Genomic DNA, 20,014 nt, shown 5'->3' on the forward strand with positions numbered 1-20,014 from the left:
GGCTGACATTGTTTGGACTGTAACCGGACCCCTGCAGGCTGCAGGACGAGCTGCTCAGGACCAACACAACTATTCTTAGAGCTACTGTTGTGCTGACGACATGTGGAAGGTCAAACGTGAGTGTTTTTTACTGCATGCTCTGTGTTTTTCACTCAGTAAACTAACCCACTGTTACAGTTAGTTAGATCGCACTGACTGGAGGTTTGTTTGAAACAGACAGTGTTGACGTGAGCATGACTGAAGCTTCTGTGATCACACCAACAATATCACTGTTTCTTGTATCTGCTGGTTTTTAGTCCTTAATGTGGTTGTTTTTCAGACTTTATATGAGATGATCATCAAACTCTTTACATACTGAATGTTTAGTCTCGATTTTTAACCTGATGTGGAGTTTTAGCTCAAATCAAACAAATGACAGTTATGAACTAAAGCTGCAAGCAGCGCTGAACAGGCCCCTCGCACGTTTGCCCATGTCGGGATACTGGCAGGACGCCAGCTGATGCTGCTGTTCATATCTGTGACAGTCAGACACGGCATGCAGCAGCTAGATGGTACATCCTTTATGAAGTGTGGGGCCAGGAATTAACTATTTCACATTTTGTAGCACTTCCTGTGTCCACTCTGTGGCACTGGAGACACACTAATTATACATCATGTTGCTGTGAATCAATTGTAGATCACACCTTGTAAATTCTATGTAAATCAGTGATCATTGTCGGACGTAGCTTCCTTCCTGTTACCGGTGGGTGGCACAGTCACTGTGACACCTCATTTGCATGCTGATGATTTCAGGCCTGGACACTGATGAGACGTGGAATTTGGGGCAGATTGGACAAGGTCCACTGTAGTTACCACAACTTCCTGTTTGTTTTGTGGCAAATAATGCGCTGACATAGCGACAGAGTTTTTCACAAGAAAGCTCAATGTCCTCAAACGAGACGATAATATAGTCCCAATATCCTCAAATGAGAACTTCCTAATTAACAGCGTCTTAACTTGTTACTGTTGCTAAGATTGGTCACATGAGGGGCAAGAATGGGGAAGAAGAGAGGAAACAGAGGAAACACCGTTGCAGAGCCTGCAAATGAGGAAAACTCGGCGTCGGCGAACAGCTCTCCAGCAAGGTCACAAGATGGCGGAGCTAATGCTAATCCTCGCTCAAAGGATGCTGACGCCGCAGGTTTAGCCCAAGTTTTGGAGGAGATTCGGGACTTCCGAAAAGACACAAAAGAACAGCTGAACGATATTAAATCCGAGCTCACCAACGTTAACCAAAAAATAGCGGAGGCAGAGGAGCGAATTGAAAAGGTGGAGGACCGGGTTCAAAACGTGGAGCAGGTGTTGAACAAAATGATAAAAGTCATACATCAGCAAGAAAACAAACTACTCGACCATGAAGGGAGATCCCGACGGGAGAATTTAAGGATATACAATGTTCCCGAAGGAGCCGAGGGGTCGTCCATGGTTGAGTTTGTGGAGAAATTACTGCGGGACACGCTGGAGATCCCCCCGACCACGAACCTTGACATCGAGAGGGCGCACCGCGCGCTGGCGCCAAGACCCGCCGGAGACAGGGAAGACAAGCCCCGGTCAATACTAGTCAAATTCCTCCGCTACAGGCTTAAAGAAGAGATTTTGCGTATGGCTTGGGGAAAGAAGAAGGTTTTTCTGAACAGGAGGCTGATATACTTTGACCAGGATTACCCCCCAGCAGTCCTGCAGAAGAGGAAAGAATATGCTGAAGCGAAGCGAGTGTTAAAGCAGAGAAATATCCGCTTCCAGACTCCGTTCCCGGCTAAACTACGAGTGTTTTATGAGGACGGGACGCAGCTGTATCAGACAGCAGAGGAGGCGACCAGAGAGATGAAGGACAGAGGGCTGCCAGTCAGCGTGATTACACCGAGGGAGAGCCTGGCTGATCAGCTGTCCCGCTCCGCTTGGGAAACAGTGGGAAGACCGAGCCAGCAGGGGACAGGTGAGGAGCGAGAGAAAAGCATCAGGAAGAGACTGCAAGTCTTCAGGAGATAATCCTCGCCCTCTCCAGAGGACCTATAAGTCTTGACTGACTTTTTAAAGTGTTGGTAAGCTAAACAGAACCTAAAATAGGTGATGCTATATTCACCCCAAGACATTTGCATTTATACATTTCCCCCAGTTGAATGAGAATATATACAGACGAGGGATACATCTGTGTAGTGAACAGAGATTTTTTTTCTCTTTTTTCCGAGTGCCATGGTGGGGGCCCTCAGCCCATAGGTGGGAGAGGCTTTCCCCCACAGCTAGACGTTTTATCTAGCTTAGCCCAGGGTCATTTACTAGAGACCCCAGCCTTGGAATCACACTTCTTTTTCTCTTTATTTCTTACTATGTTCTGTGTTCTTGTGTGTTCTGGGAGTAGATCTGTTAAGTTTCATTTTACTTACTCTGTTGGTACACTTACAAGTAAATACACATGGCTAGTGACAAAGTAAAATTCGTTTCGTTTAATGTTAATGGGCTGTTGAATCCAATCAAACGTAATAAAATCTTATCTAAGGTGAGGACAGAACAAGCCCACATAGTGTATCTACAGGAGACCCACTTGACTGACAAGGAGCATGTAAAATTAAAGAGAATGGGCTTCACTAATTTGTTTTTTTCTTCATATAAATCAGGACATAGGAGAGGAGTTGCTATCCTCATCTCAAATAAGCTAAATTTTGAAAAAGTATTGGAATTTGGTGATAAGGAGGGTAGATTTATTTTAGTAAAGGGAAAGATAGATGGGAATTCAATTACCTTATTAAACGTTTATGCACCCCCCGGAAGTGATATTAGTTTCTTCCAAAAAATCACTAATACTATGGTAACAGAAACAGAAGGTCTTTTGATCTGTGGTGGGGATTTAAATATACATCTACAGCCAAAATTGGACTCATCTAGTAGAAAAACTCATGATACTAAGTCCCTATATAAGAAAGTAAACACACTTTTTGAGGAAGTGGGTTTAATTGACATATGGCGAGACCTTTTCCCTGACAGAAGGGATTATACTCACTATTCTGCTCCCCACTCTCTTTATACAAGAATAGATTATTTTCTAACATTTGAGAAGGATAAAGATAAAATACATACTTGTGGAACTGGGACAATAGATCTAAGTGACCATGCACCAATATACTTAACTGTTGATTTTAATCTGCGGGCAAAAAATAATACATGGAAACTAAACTCAAGTCTGCTGAATGACCCGTCCTTTAAGGCACAAATTAAATATGAAATTAGTCTCTTCTTAGAGTTCAATGATACTGGAGAGGTCTCACCTCCCATGTTATGGGACACCTTGAAGGCTGTTTTAAGAGGGAAAATTATAGCAATATCTTCATTTAAGAAAAAAAATAAGAATAAAAAATCAGATGACTTAAAAAACAAGCTAAAGGAATTAGAAAGAAAACATAAATTAGATTTGGCACAGGATACATTAAGGGAAATTGGAAATATTAGGAATGAAATTAATAGTTTGGCCACACAAGAAATCAAAAAAAGCCTAATGTTTCTGAAACAGAGACACTACGAAGGTGGCTCTAAGTCTATGAAAATACTGGCCTGGAAACTGAAAAAAAAGATAGCGGAAAACACAATTCATAAAATTAGGGATCCAAGAACAAAAGTGATAAAAACTAAACTAAACGAAATTCAGGAGGCTTTTGAAGTTTTTTATAAATCCTTATACTCTGAAGTTCCTAGTAGGAGTGTAACCCAAATTGATAGCTTCCTGAATTCCCTAGATTTACCCACTCTAGATGAAGAACAAAATCAAATAATGACTGCAGATATAACTGAAGATGAATTAAAAGTTGCAATTAGTAGGCTTAAATTAAGTAAGTCGCCAGGATCTGACGGTTACATGGCAGAGTGGTATAAGGAATTTAAAAAAGAACTAATACCTGTTTTACTCCCCACACTGAATTGGGCTTTAAAAAAGGCACAAACGCCACCTAGCTGGAAGGAGGCAATAATTTCAGCTATACCAAAAGAAGGCAAGGATAGAATGGAATGCAGATCTTACAGGCCAATATCTGTTCTTAATGTAGATTATAAACTATTTACCTCCATCATGGCCAAACGATTAGAAGAGTTCTTACCAACATTGATACATAATGATCAAACAGGTTTTATACATCAACGTCAAACACAAGACAATATAAGAAAGACACTACATATTATGGATCATATACAAAGAAATAAAATTGAAGCAATTGTTATAAGTGTAGATGCTGAAAAGGCCTTTGATTCGGTCAATTGGAATTTTCTTTACAGAGTTTTACATAGATTTGGCTTCCATGATACAATTATTAAAACCATACAGGCACTATATGACAATCCTACTGCTAGGATTAAAATCAATGGGTATCTATCAGATAGTTTTACCCTAGAAAGGGGCTCTAGACAGGGTTGTGCATGGTCACCACTACTCTTCGCATTATATCTGGAGCCACTAGCTCAGTGCATTAGACAAAATGAAGACATCAAGGGAATTATTATTAAAGGGAGAGAATATAAATTGGCCTGCTACGCGGACGACATTTTGGTCTACCTCGGGCACCCAACATACTCCCTTCCTAAATTAATGCAATCATTTGAACAGTATGGTCAATTATCAGGGTACAAAATCAATATAGGTAAAACCCAGTCACTCTCATATAATTATAGCCCACCAGGAGAAATCAGAAGCAGTTACCCCTTGGCATGGCAAACAGAGTCCTTTAAATACTTGGGCATCAACTTACCAAAAGATCTTACAAAATTATCAGAACACAACTATTTACCCATACATAAAAAAATAAAGGATGACATAGCACGATGGAACTTAATTCCTTTCTTTAGCCTTAGTTCAAGAATTGACTCCATTAAAATGAATATACTGCCAAGACTGTTGTATTTATTTCAAACCCTACCAATAGAGATTAACCAAAACCAATTTAATGAGTGGGACAAAATGCTATCCAGGTATATATGGCAAAGTAAAAGGCCAAGGGTTCGCCTCAAAACTTTACAGCTGGCCAAACAAAAGGGAGGATGGGGCTTACCTTATTTCAGACATTATTATTTTGCAGCGCAGATGAGAGCAGTGATATGCTGGTGCAACCCGTCATATGTTGCTCAATGGAAAAACATTGAAGAAAAAATGCCCTCCATCCCCATACAAGCAATCTTAGCTGATAACAACCTACAAACGTACATAAATAACATCGATAACCCATGGGTGAAATGGACCCTTAAAGTGTGGAAAACTATCATAAAGGAACACAAACTCGAGAATGATATTACAGCTCTTAAATGGTGTGCCTATGATTCAGAGTTTACACCTAATAAATTGGACTCAAGATTCAAGGACTGGATAGCTAAGGGTATAACAGCTCTATGTAGTGTAATGAAAGATAAAAAATTGCCCAGTTTTGAAACGATTAAAAGGACACATTTATTAGAAAATCAAGACTTCTATCGATATCTGCAGCTGCGGCATTATGTTGATATGAAGGTGAAAAATGTAACAAAGACAAGCATATGTTTGATTGAACCGTTTACAAAAGCCTATAATTCAGAAACTATTGATAGAACTGTTTCATGCTTGTATAAGGGTCTGTCGAATCTGAAATCACACTCAACTTCATATATTAAAACAAAATGGGAGAAGGAAGGAGGGATAACTATATCTGAGGAAGAATGGACAATAATATGGAGATATCAATGGACTTGTACCAGCTCACCGAAGTGGAGGGAGTTTGGCTGAAAAGTCTGGTTCTTTATTACACCTTCTCAGAAGTCTCATTATGATAACAACTCCCCTGCTTGTTGGAGAAACTGTGGGAATCAAAATGCAAACCATTACCATGTTTTCTGGGACTGCTCTGCCATGAAGGATTATTGGAGAGAGATACACAAAGCTCTACAGGATATCTTCAAATGTGAAATACCCCTTGAGAGTAAGACTTTGTTTTTCGGACATGTACCTCAGGACTGGCTTAAAAGAGATAAACATTTAATGAATATCCTACTAGTGGCCTGTAAAAAGACTATTACCAGGAAATGGTTATCACAGGAGAGCCCAACTTTGAAGCTATGGATGGAAATCACAATGGACATTTATAAAATGGAGAAGATAATGGCATTTATTAATCATAAATTGGAGAAATTCACTTCATACTGAAAAAGATCACTCCCTACTTGTACATAGTTTTCTTGTGGTTTGTTTTTCTTTTCATTGTTTGGATATAAAACAAAAAAATATTATTTTGGCATTTAGGGCAAACAATAGATGTATGATGTATGCAAATATGATGTACTGGATGTGAATGTCTGATGCTGAATGTCAATAAAAAATTAATAAAAAAAAAAAAAAAAAAGATTGGTCACATTTTTTGCCGTATCAAACTACAAACATTATTAAACTTAATGAACAAGTCTCAACGAGAAAATCTGATCAGGTTTTGGACTTTGTCCACATTGGTGTGGGGATCGGCTGCAGACTGACTGAGCAGAGATGGCTGCCATCTTGTTTTTACACTGATTTGTTTTTATTGTCGACAGATGGCACAAAAAGTGTCCACGAATGAGGACAGCAGGTCGCAGAGTAGCGTTAGTTGTATGATACAGCCACAAAGTGCTGATATGCTGCTAAATAGCAGCAGTATTTTGTTTAGGTCCATCCTCAAATCGTCTCTCGCACACACTGGATCGGGTAATAACACAGCTGTTTTCTGTTTACGTCGCACACTGTGATGTCATACAATGGAGACGAGACAAAATAACTGCGGTTATCCTGTCCACACATGACTGCTGACGCTGGACTTTTCCAAAAAGTTCACCCTGGACTCCGGTTACAAATAACTCCGGTTACAGGGGCCCAAAACTGCGGTTACGTGTGGATGAAAGGCCAAACCATGAGCCAAGAGTCACGGTTTTATAAATACCCGCGTTGGTGTGGACAGCCCCTTTGACTGCCTACAGGGGAGGTACAAACTATTTCTTGTTTCGTGGCAAAACATGAAATTCGACGCCTCACCATGGTCACACGGTTCACAAAAAATTCAAGCTTTTACTAGTGTTTAATGTCGAAGGTCTTTAGATGGTCCAGACAAAATTTGAAGCTGATCAGATTAAATCTGTAGGAGGACTTTGTTGAAGTACGACCCCTGAAAATGGGCAAAAATGCATGAAAATAAGGAGTAAATTAAAAATGGCTGACTTCCTGTTTTGTTTTGGGTACGGCTTAAAGAGGCTTTTTAGTACATCTTGTCATGTTACATGAGCATCCCGATTTTCCTTAGTGTTTTCTTTTATCTTTACGTCCATCACAGTTTCACAGTTTTTAGCTTTTTGTCTTTTTTTGACAGTCAGTGTGAGAGAGACGGAAACATTTCTAGATTCTAAATAAAAGAACCTTTAAAACAGAAACAATATTGATCTGTGACTGTTTAACATTTTGCTTCTGTTGCAGCTCTGGTTGCCTCTCCTGTGGAGACGAGATACCGGCCAATTTTGGAGGTGATCATTTTTCTGGACTTGTCCACTTTGTGTTGGATCAGCTGCAGACTCACTGAGCAGAGATGGCTGCCATCTTGTTTTTACATTGAATAGTTTTTGCTACCAACAGATGGCACAAAAACGTGTCCATGAACAAGACAACAGGTCTGAATTAAGCAGAATGAAGTAAAAGGTGCAGCAAACCCAAAATGTAATGTCTTCATGGGAGGATGTAGGGTCGTGTAACCCAGTAAGAACAACACTAAATTGAATACTGTACTCTCAGGTTCAACTCAAGGAGCGAGGGATAAGTTAGTGGTAAAGGTAAACACAGGAATATTTATTCTCACAATCAACAAAAAGTGGAATCACAATTCAGATTCAATTTCCCAATATAAAACTAAAAAACAAAAGTAAAGTGTCCCTTCACAGCTTATTGCTGTCTAATGTCAATGTTCGTCAAAGTCCAGTCCAAAGTGTTCAGTTTGTATCCATGTACGTCCAAGTTTATTCAGTATGTGTGCTACCCGGGTAGAATGTGTATGTTTGTGTGCTTGATGCGCGCAGCCTAGATCTTATCTGCTCCAGGCGTGAATCTTCAGGAAGATGATGAAGATGGAGAATTTCAGCTCCTCTCTACCCTGCCTCGCCTCAGACAGGAACCCTGGTTGGAATCGACGCTGTCCCACAAAAATGCAGATCCAGCAACTCAAAAAAACCAATCTGCCATAAACAGAAAATAAAATTAATTATCAATTACTGTACAGTATTTCTTTTTCTTATTAACTCAAGTGTAACTTATAATACTGACCACAAAAGCAATGATGAAATATATCTTGAGACATTAAAACCTCAGACATCATTGTGTTTTTTTTTAAACAATATCAATCGATCATGTTCCACAAATGATCTTTTATCTCTAATCAATGTTTTTCTCATTCACATTCAAACTTGTGCGTTTTTAATCAACACGAACTTTTAATTTATATCATGAAAATCAGAAGAAAAAACCCACACGTGAACAAATCATGACTATTAGCCCACTTATAGCACATTTTAAACCCTCCAACATTGAACATGGCGCCCAGAATGACGCAGTAAAAATGACCGTTCCTCACGTGAAAATAAATGCATTTCTAAAACACAAACTGAGCATATTCACTCATTACAACATCTCTGTAACATTTACAGTTGACTCCGATTGGTTTTTGATGGTAAGAAAGGTTCAATGCAGCTTAATCATAACCGAAATTAAACATTACATGTCCGTTAGCATGTCCGTTAGCAACTTAGCATGCTAACTATTACAGTCACCGGAGTCCTTGTTCGTATAAACAAAATAAAGCAAATCCTCCGGTCGCAGCCGGCTGGAACTCTCTCACAGCAACTTCGAACATGTACAGACTCATAAACATGAAAATAAAGCAGTGTTTCTTCCATAAAATGTCACTGACTTCACTCGTAGCTACATCGTAGCCTGTTAGCATCAAGGCTAGGCTGGAGTGTCTTGCTCCCAGCATGCAATGCTCACGTCTACTGGATTTACTACATAGCACGTACATACAGCGCCCTCTAGCGGCCATTTTAAGCAACTACAGCCATCTTGAAACAGTTCTCTTCATAAAATTAGACATTAAAATGAAAACTATTTAGTATGAACACAAACAAACAAACAATAGTCAGTAAACCCAAAGCTGTACTTTCATAGAGGTTACAGTCGCAAGAGGTTAAATCTTAATAGTATATTTTTATATATTTCAAGTACAGTTCTGGAGGCAACAAAGCATCTCACTGCACAATGTTGAGTATGTGACAAATAAAAACCCTGAAACAGTGCCAGTTAGAAATGTTGCTGTAGGTAGCTGACACTGAAGACAAGCTGAGTGTTATTAATACGACAGAGTTAATATTGACACTCTCTCTGAGAGACAGAAACAACTTCGCTGTTAGTTGCAGTAAATTTTCTGGATCAGCTCAAAGTATCTCCTGATTTTTCAGAGCCAAGTGAACTTGTGAGGCTCGACTCCGAGCAGCTGAGTTGATCTTGATCCAACTCATTGTAAATGGAAAGAAACACGCCAGAACAGACATCAGGAAAACATCTGGTGCTTCTCAAAGTCAAGGAAGCTTCCTTGGTAGGACGGGTCCTTCCAAGTGGCTTCCTATACAGACTAGGCTCCTTCCTCACAGTCAGTGAACACACATTGGAACAGTGCCCAGTTGTGCGTCACTGACTGTGCACAAAGCATTGTGGGTACTTCATGCCCACTTAGGAGACACACATGCATCCTTGAAAATTCTCTGAGGGAAGGACTCGGTTCTGGGTAGAACTCAGTGGCTGCTAACATTAAGACAGTCCTTCAGTGTATTCGATGACGTAGCCTCCTTGAAATTCACCTGTTCAAGGATCCTTCAACGACCTTGAGAAGCACCAGTTGCTGGCATCGTGTGGACTAAAAGCTCCTCCTGTCTTCTCTGTGACAACTTCCTGTGCGTTCAGAATTTGGTCCCCCCTGACCCCATGTCCCAGTTCCACCTGAAGAGAGGTTCTCCAGATGAGGAGTTTCCCGACCTCTGCAGGAACTCTACCTGGATGGGAAAGATCCTCACACGTGCCATGTATCGCCGACAGTTCCACCGCTGCACCCCCAGTGGAGTCATCTTTGATGATGTCATCCGCCCGGGCCTTGAGGAACCAGGTGATGTCAGGGTCGCGCTGGCTGTCAGAGAGTTACAGTGAGATTAAAATCAGAAAGAACTGATAGAATGAATCAGGCACATTCAACTACAGAAACTTCAGATATACAGCAGTGTTACTGAAGATCTTTCCTCTCGTTTCATATCTCCAAATATAGTCCTATTTTAGTGCTGTGTTCAAAGACGTTACTGCTGTGTTGTTGAATTTTTAATCAGCTGTTTTAAGGTTTGGCAGTAAAGCCTCCATCTGGTTTACAGTTGGATATTTTTTTGCTCCAGTTACTCCAGAAATGCAAGATTGTAGTCGATGATGAATGTAAGGAAAATATCTTCTATCAGCAGTTATGTGTCTAATCGCAGTTCCTTTAATGGCCACTAGATGGTGGTCTGAAAGAAAACGGACTGTATTTACAGGTGTACTGTGCAGGACTTTCAGTTACTGTTCGTAAACACGCTCACCAGAGAGAAGAAAGAGAAAATGGAAGCCAGCCCCAGATTCACTCTTATTTGACGTTTATGTTTTTTGTTTCTGCACTACGTCTCTTGGGTGTTTGCTGCTTTCAGTCTGGCACCTGGTCGCCACCATTTTATAAAGTCCTGACCTCACCTGAGCGCTCTGGGGGCACACGCTCATAAACATCCCGAACACAGAATAGAATGGTTGTATGACTCCGCCCACCAGTCCAGTGTCTCTGACAGTCTCCATCCATGTCAGTGAAAACATGGATGCTTCACACACAGAAGATCTATACAATCAGCACAGTTTCAAGATTAGAGTCACCAATTCAGTATCTGACCAAATGTCTCCCCTTCTGTTCCTGAGATATGACGTTAAAACATGATGATGTCACAGTCAAGCTGACCTTTGACCTTTTGACCTTCATTATTTCATCCTGTTAGACATTTGTGTTTTGTCATAATTAGCGTATGAATTCTTGAGTTATGGCCAAAAACATATTCTTTTAAGTCACAGTAACCTTTGACCTTTGACCGCCACAATCTAATCAATTCATTCTTGAGGACGGACAACCTGACAACATAATGCCTCTGGCCGCAGCTGTCGCCAGTGTGGCGGCATAAACATACACCGCCTTACATGGGAAAATCCTGCAGAGTATACCTTTAAGTGAATGGGGAACAGTTCAAGAAACACAAAGTCAGTTTATTCTCCTTAGATTTGGGAGGATTGTCAGTGTGAGTGTGTAAACGTGTCCATGTGATGTTTGTGTCTGAAGGTGACTGGTCCACTCCTGTAACTGTGGGCTGTGTCGCGGGCGACGCTCAGTCCTACGTCCTGTTCTGTGATTTCTTCGACCGAGTCATCGAGGCACATCACGGACACAAGATCACCAGCCAGACGCCAGAGGACGACTTCAACTACGACAACGTGAAGGTAGCTGGTCCGACCACATCACCGCCGACTAATCATTGTTAATAAGAAACCTGAGGAACCTCTCGCTGCGGTTTCACACAGAATGCACAGAGTCAACACAGAACACAGTGACATTTCACCAGGTTGTGTGTAACTTTAGTTAGCTTTCCAAACATACTGATCTCTGTGAAGTCAAAGCTCAGTCTGCCAGGGACAAACATAAAAATCAAGGCCGACAGATAACAGGTTAAACCCAGATTATAGGCGTCTTTATATTTCAGCACGGCTGTGACATAAAAACACGTGAACATGTCAGTAGACACAGAGCGGCCCTTTCACAGACTATAACCATCCTTATAGTAAAATGTGTTCACGTCTTCCTCGCTCTGATTCAAGTGAAGCCAAGACGTCAGCCTGCACTTTAATTATTCATCTTCTCTGTACGTTAAGACTTAAAGACAATAGACTTTCTTGACTCATCCACAGTTCCTCTCCACCCTCTTCGACATCAAGCCCTGACATTGTGGATTCATTGTGGTTGTTTCTGTAATCATTATGAGCGGGGGATTGGCCCACGCAGCTTCACCAGAGCCCTGTTAGCCAGCGCATGTCCCGGTTATTCCATACCAGGCCTTCATGGCAGCCGTATCAGCCTGCCCACCATATATCAGCCCGGTTCTTTGCCTGTTTCCATCTCCCACAGCGAGGACGAGGGGTTGGACTTTGGGAGACCTGTCAAGGTCCTGTCAAGAGGAAGTCTAACGTTTTCTGGCCAACACCCTGTTGTTAACCAACGTTTGAGCTCACACAGAAGTCGAAGAAAACAGCAGAGGGGTTCAATGTTTGCAACATGTTAGCTTCACATGTCACCAATGTTACTGTAGTGTTTGAACAGACACGTGTGTGTGTGTATGTGTGTGTGTGTGTGTGCAGGGAGGTGATGACTTGGACAGGTCATACGCTGCATGCTGTGAGGTGAGTGTTGTTCGAGGCGTTGAAGACTTCTGCTTCCTGACACACTGCAGCCGAGGAGAGCACAGACAGCTCCTCACACTGGCCAGCAGAGGTACTGCATGTCTGTGTTTCAGAGTCAATAACCTGAAAACAATCAAACCAGCAGGTTCAGGCCGACTCAGGCTCTGATTTCTTATCATTATACATGAGAATGTAGCACCATGGGTGCAGACGAAGGCAGGACATTTGCAACAGAACAATTTATCCCCACAAAGAGCATTCTGAGTTCCCTGACAGCATGTGACAGGTGCCGCTGTGCAATTATGAAGCCGACCAGGCGGGGTTGATGGTAGCATGGCCTCAAAGTAACCAGGTTGTAGTAAACTCCATTCAATCGCCACAAAAAATGTTAACACTGTATGTTTCTGCAAACCACAGATACTTTACATTCGTAAAGTCTTTTGTAGAAGAAAGGTGGAACTTTGGGTTTCTGAATAATACTGTGGTAAATGTGTGGCTGGTTTTAGGCATAAAAAGCACTTGTTTACCATTAGGAAAACACAAAGTTTGGGCTTAAAACAGCCACATGAGGTGACAAAAACTCTGCTGGAAAAGCAGGGATGGGTTGGTGAAAAACGCTTGCAGACTCAGTGCTGGAAAACACTGCCATGTGTTAGTGAAACACCTGCGTTTGGTGGCACAAATGCCACTGAAAAAACGTGGATAGGTTGGTGAAAACCACCCATGATCTCAGGCTCATATGCTGATGGAAAATGCTGCCATGTGTCAGTGAAAAACACCCAAGAGCCACTTTGCTGCTGGGGAAACTGTGATGTGTGAGTGAAAACACCCACACCTTTGAAAAAGCAGGGAAGGGTCAGTGAGAAACACCCATGTTCAGTTGCTTGAGCGCTGCTTTGAAACACTATGATGTGTCGTGAAAAACATCCAGGCTCGGCGCCACAAAACAGGAAAACACTGAAGGGTCGCCAAAAACAACCGGTGTTTGTTGGTTTGAACAGTGGCCTGCAGTCGTCTGCAGCTGGACGTCTGGCCGATGTGTCCAGCCGTCCATCATCCCCTCCACCTCCAGATGACAAAGTCAGCTCATGTACTCAATCACTTTAGAAATGTTGTTATGATACGTGTGAAACGTGCGTATGTAACGTATCCACGGCTCGCAGAAACGTACAATGCCAACATTTTCTTGTGGCGACTGGGCTGAGTAAAGCAGCTGACCAGTGTGTCGTGTTTGCTCTCAGCTCTGCAGCGGCTGGAGGAGGAGCAGCTGCCGGGTCGACTCCTCTTACTGGAGGAGCTGAACCAGGAGCAGCAGAGGGAGCTGAACCTGAACACTCCGTCCTCCTTCCAGCTCCGTATTGGCGTGGCCCGGGACTGGCCTGACGCCAGGGCGGTCTGGTCAGTCTGGTTTCTTCCCATGAGTCTTTTTGTCCCAGTAGCTTTAGCAGTCACTGGAACCTGAGAGACCAGAGATTCAAATCCTGCAAGATGCCAGATGTCACTCTAATACTAGACAAGTCTGAAGGAAAGCAGTCAGCTGGAGAGGAGACAAAACATTTCTGGAATCTGTTGATTGTATCAAACATGATTCCTTGTTGCAGGGTGAGTGAAGATGGCAGCTTGGTGGTCTGGGTCAACATGGAGGACCACCTCAGACTTGTGTCTACACGAGATGATGCCAACATCACGGAGGCCTTTAAATGCATCTGCACCAATCTGCAGAAGGTCAGTCACGGGTCTCTTTACTTCTTTTAATTATTAGAATTACATGTTAACTTATATGTTTGAGCCACAAATGTTTGCAGGTTTGATGAATCTGTTGATCTCTACACTTTTCACCATGAGCTCTAACTCTTAACTCTCTACCTCCAATAAAAGCTTGTTATAAGTTGGTTATAAGTTACAAAGCTTGTTACACATAAGTTTTAAGTTAAATCTGCTCCCATCCTGCAGATACTTAAACCTAGCAGCAGCAGCAATGTCTGGGGCTGAAACATGAAGCCAACACTCAAGTGCCAAAACCTGCAGTTCCTCTAATGTCCACATGAGGCTGGCTCCAAGAGCGAGTCAGTCCCCACAGACCTCCATGTTAACATGTAGACGTGAACACTTTTACAGCCTGGTACAAAAACGGTCTTAGTTTCTCAACATTCGTGACGACTGTACGGGACCTGAATCTTTATGAAACTCACCTGTTCACATTCATTAAGGCTTAAAGTTAAGTGTATTTGAGGGCGGGGCCACTTGAGTGACAGGCTGTCTGCAAAGCTTCGCCACAACCTGTGTGTCAAATCCACCCCTCGCACCTCCACAGCTCCACCCTCTCATCCACATACGGTCACTTATGGCTAAAAAGAAAAACCAAGATGGCGTCGGCTGAAATGCTGAACTTGAGACTTCACATCAGGAGTCCATAAACCCTGCTACTTCCATTATTTTACACAGTCTATGTTTTAAGGGGAAATAATGAGCCAAACTTAGCGTGGTGACGGCAATTAGTGGAAAAAGAGGGGAGAGTACCGACAACGCCACATGAGGGGAACTAGAGCCCAGGAAATACTTTTTCAAGATAAGCAAATAGAGGGGGCCTGGAGCTGCTGGGAGAGAAGACAACATTCATAGTCAAATCAACACTGATACCAAAGAGGGGGGATGGAAACAGTGGTTTTATTACAGTTTGTTTAGAAAAGTCTTGATGCAAAATCTAATCTAGGTAAAGTATTCAGTCCAACATGAGGCTAAAGTGAACAAAGCCAGGGAGAGTGAGCAGAGGCCACTTGTGGAGAGGCAGACGACACTGAGGAGAGTCCAGAGGAGCAACCACCTACATGCACTAAGTGCACCTACATATGCATTAAGTGCAGGGACCTCACCATAGGTGCCTAGCCTCTCAACAAGATGGCACTGTAAGAAAAGAACTTCTACAAAGTTTAGTTTGGTTTAACAACGACAGCAAAATCACACATCACATCTGGATGAACAAATAATTCAAGTGTAGAATCTTTACTGATGCACATTGATTAATGTGTTGGGATCAAAATGACGTGACAACGGTCACAGCTGATCCAACTCATCATGTGACTCAGTAGTGTGTTCGGCCCCGCCTGCCTGTATGACCTCCTGACAACAGCTGGACTCCTGATGAGTCGGAGGATGGATCTCCTCCCAGACCTGGATCAGGGCATCAGTGAGCTCCTGGACAGTCTGTGGTGGATGCATCGATACATAACGTCCCATAGGTGCTCAGTTAGATTTAGGTCAGAGGAATGAGAGGGCCAGTCAATGACATCACTGCCTTCATCATCCAGGAACTGTCTACACACGCCACTCCTGCACCAGGAGGAACCCAGGGCCCACTGCACCAGGAGGAACCCAGGGCCCGAGAATGCAGCATAACGTTCACCTCGGCGTCTCCAGACTCTTTCACACCTGTCACATGTGCTCAGTGTGAACCTGCTCTCATTTGTGAAGAGAACGAGGCACCAATGGTGGACCTGCCAGTTCTGGTGTTCTCTGGTGAATGATGGAGCTGCACGGTGCTGGGCTGTGAGCACAGGTCCCACTAGAGGATGTGGGGCCCTCATGCCACCCTCATGGAAGCTGAGCCCCGCCCTGAGTTATCGGACAAAAAAGGCGAGCACACAGCTCGCGGCTCATCTCAAACAAGCTTGTGACTTTATTTTTTATTATTTATATTTTTATTTATAAAGCCCAATATCACAAATCACAATTTGCCTCACAGGGCTTTACAGCATACGAAATCCCTCTGTCCTTAGGACCCTCGCAGCTGATCAGGAAAAACTCCCCAAAAAAACAGTAGAAACCTCAGGAAGAGCAACTGAGGAGGGATCCCTCTTCCAGGACGGACAGACGAGCAATAGATGTCGTACAGAACAGATCAGCATAATAAATTAACAGTAATCTGTATGACACAATGAGACAGAGAGAGAGAGAGAGAGAGACAGAGAGAGAGAGAGAGAGAGAGAGAGAGAGAGAGAGAGATGCAGGTAATGACAGTAGCTTACAACAACATTAATGAAAGTAATAATATTATAGTTATAGTTCTGGCTACTGTGGTACAATATGTTGAAAGTATGTATTAATATCTGGCAGTATACATGTGTGACAATAGTCATATGTGTATAATAACAGTAGAAGTGTGACTAATGACTAATGATGACAGCAGCAGCAGCAGGAGGCATCTGGCAGGACCACGGCAGCAGCACAACAACACACGTCACACTGTCCAGGCACCGCTGCGATATGAGAGAGAGAGAGAGAGAGAGAGAGAGAGAGAGAGAGAGAGAGAGAAGGTGCCCGGTGTATTATAGGGGGGTCCTCCGGAAGACTAGGCCTAAGTCAGCCTAACTAGGGGCTGGTACAGGGCAAGCAAGGCAAGTTTATTTGTAGAGCACAATTCGTACACAAAGTAATTCAAAGTGCTTTACAGAACAAGAAAATGCATTAAAATCACAATACAAAATAAGAACATAAATAATCATTATAAAATGAGCTTTAAAAGAGAAGAGTGCAGATAAGATCCTTTCAGTCATATGCACAGTGAAATAGAGCTGTTTTGAGCCTAGATTTGAACATTGTCAGAGTAGAGGCCTGTCTCACATCTTCAGAAAGACTGTTCCAGATTTTAGCTGCATAAAACTGGAATCCTGATTCCCCATGTTTAGTCCTGACTCTGGGCACCAGCAGGAGGCCGGTCCCTGAGGTCCTCAGAGTCCAAGATGGTTCATATGGCACTAACATGTCAGAGATGTACTTTGGTGCTAGGCCGTGGAGAGACTTGTACACAAGCAGCTTTAAAGTCTATTCTCTGAGCCACAGGAAGCCAGTGTAGAGACCTGAGCACAGGACTAATGTGCTCGTACTTCCTGGTTCTGGTCAGGACCCGAGCAGCAGCATTCTGGATGTCCTGCAGCTGTCTTACGGCCCGTTTGGAGAGGCCAGTGAGCAGGCCGTTACAGTAGTCTAACCTACTAGAGACAAATGCATGGATCAGTCTCTCCAAGTCAGGTTTAGACACTATACCTTTGATTTTGGCAATGTTTTTTAGATGGTAAAAAGCTGCTGATGTTATTGATTTGATGTGGCTGTTAAAGTTCAAGTCTGAGTCCATTATTACCCCGAGATTTCTAACCTGATTTGTAGGTTTTAGAGAGAGAGACTGGAGGTGACTGCTGACACTTTCTCTTTGTTTCTGTGGACCAAATACGATGACTTCAGTCTTGTCTGAATTTAGCTGGAGAAAGTTGTTTTGCATCCACACACTGACCTGTTGGATGCAGTGACAGAGTGAATCCACTGGTCCATATTCACCTGCTGTCAGTGAGACATAGATCTGAGTGTCATCTGCATAATTGTGGTAGGACACATTATTACTTTGTATTAACTGGCCTAAAGGCAGCATGTAGAGATTGAACAGAAGGGGTCCCAGGATTGACCCTTGGGGCACCCCACAGGTCAAGGCCATGTGGTCTGAGACACAGTTACCAATTTCAACAAAGTACTTCCTGTCTTCTAGATAGGACTTCAACCAATTTAGGGCAGTGCCAGAGATGCCCACCCAGTCCTCTAGTCTCTGTAAAAGGATCTCATGATCGACAGTGTCAAAAGCAGCACTCAGATCTAGCAGGACTAAAATTGAGACTTTGCCTGCGTCAGTGTTCAGGCGGATGTCATTTGTCACCTTAATAAGAGCGGTCTCAGTGCTGTGATGGGGTCTAAAACCTGGCTGGAAAACATCAAAGGAGTTGTTCTTTAGGAGAAAGTCAGTAAGCTGTTGGTAAACAACTTTCTCAAGGACTTTGCCTAAAAACGGCAGATTTGAAATGGGCCGGTAGTTGTTCAGTACTGTGGCATCAAGACTGCTCTTCTTTAGGAGAGTCTTTATGACCGCAGTTTTCAAGGCCTTTGGGAATGTTCCAGATTGTAGTGACATGTTAACTATGTGAGCAAGTGGTGGTAACAAACTGCTCAGCACAGACTTTAGAAATCTAGTGGGTAACACATCGAGGCAGCATGTAGACGAACTCAGACGGGTGATGATCTCTTGGACAGTTTTGTCAGTTACAGGTGCAAAATGAGTCAGCTCTAAGTGTCTAGGTGGCTGCAGGGTTGTTATTGGTGTTGTGGAATTGATGGCATTTTTAATGGTCTTAACCTTGTCGCGAAAGAATACTACAAACTCATTACACTTAGATGTGGAGATCAGTTCCAGCGGCAGTTGAGCTGGAGGGTTTGTTAATCTGTTCACTGTTGAGAATAAGACACGCGAGTTGTTACTGCAGTTTCCAATAATTTCAGAAAAGTACCTCTCCCTTGTTCTACGTAAGATCCGGTTGAACACGTACAACTTTTCTTTATAAATTTCATAATAACATGAAGCTTTGACTTGCGCCATTTCCGCTCGGCCCTCCGGCACTCCCTTTTCTGTGCCCCGACCGAGTCGTTATTCCTCCATGGCGCCTTCTGCTTATTTTTAACCATTTTAACCTTCACAGGGGCAATGGTGTCCAGAACATTCAAAACACTCGGAGTAACAGAGTTCAACAAATCATCAACATTAGAACATGAGGCATTTTCAAAGTTTATCATTTCCATGAACAGAGCACCTGTGCTGTTATTTATGTGTCTCCTCCGAACAACTGCAGGACCAGCCGGTGGTTTGGGAGAAACAGACAGGTCAGAGAAGACACAGAAATGATCAGACAGAACAGCATCAACCACACTGACGTTTGAAATATTAACCCCCTTTGTAATGAGCAGGTCCAGTGTGTGCTGCGCTCTGCTGTGGGTGGGCTCACACACATGCTGAGTCAGGCCAAAGGTTTCAAGGACAGCACTGAGCTCTTTAGCATTTCTGTCACAGACATTATCCACATGTACATTAAAATCACCTGTAATGACCAAACCATCAAAGTCTGTGCATACAATTGAAAGCATCCTGGTAAAATCATCAATAAAACTTTGACGGTGCTGGGGAGGCTTGTATATAACTACATAGAGTATGGACGGAGATTGTTTTAGCTCCATTTTAAAGGATACATACTCAAATGATGAAAACACCCCAAATGACAACCTGTGCATAACCATATGATCTCTAAATATTGCACAGGCACCTCCACCCTTTTTGTTTTCTCGTGTTTCATATTCAAATTTGTAGTTGGGTGGAGCTGATTCCATTAGAACAGCATTACCTGTGTTTTTGTCAAGCCATGTTTCAGTTAAAAACATAAAATCAAGATTATACGAAGAGATCAAATTATTAATTAAAAATGATTTGTTAGACAAGGATCCTGAGCCAGCCCTAACTATAAGCAAATAATTTTGCATCATTGTTCAGCAGACTGATAGGCCTCCAATTTCCTATTTGTAATCTGTCTTTTTTTGGTTTGGGAATTAATGTGATTACTCCTTGCCTTAATGTAGGAGGGAGCTCACCTTTTTGAA

The 20,014-nt window shown here is 42.6% G+C and overlaps 1 protein-coding gene and 1 long non-coding RNA gene across 2 annotated transcripts; one reads left to right on the plus strand and one right to left on the minus strand.

The window, feature by feature from the left end:
• The first annotated feature begins 31 nt into the window (after positions 1-31).
• LOC144462560 (creatine kinase, testis isozyme-like) lies at positions 32-16,074 on the plus strand. Its single transcript, XM_078166628.1, has 8 exons — positions 32-116; positions 7,481-7,527; positions 10,007-10,205; positions 11,439-11,596; positions 12,509-12,641; positions 13,792-13,948; positions 14,152-14,275; positions 15,997-16,074. Exons 1-8 carry the CDS (start codon positions 101-103, stop codon positions 16,072-16,074), a joined length of 912 nt encoding a protein of 303 aa, XP_078022754.1. The 5' UTR covers positions 32-100.
• LOC144462520 (uncharacterized) lies at positions 7,826-9,755 on the minus strand. Its single transcript, XR_013490796.1, has 2 exons — positions 8,821-9,755; positions 7,826-8,229 (listed from the first exon to the last, which is right to left on the minus strand). It is a non-coding gene; the product is annotated as an uncharacterized LOC144462520 (long non-coding RNA).
• Positions 16,075-20,014: the final 3,940 nt, after the last annotated feature.

The sequence above is a fragment of the Epinephelus lanceolatus genome, chromosome 3, assembly GCF_041903045.1.
Source record: "Epinephelus lanceolatus isolate andai-2023 chromosome 3, ASM4190304v1, whole genome shotgun sequence".
Lineage (NCBI taxonomy): Eukaryota > Metazoa > Chordata > Actinopteri > Perciformes > Serranidae > Epinephelus > Epinephelus lanceolatus.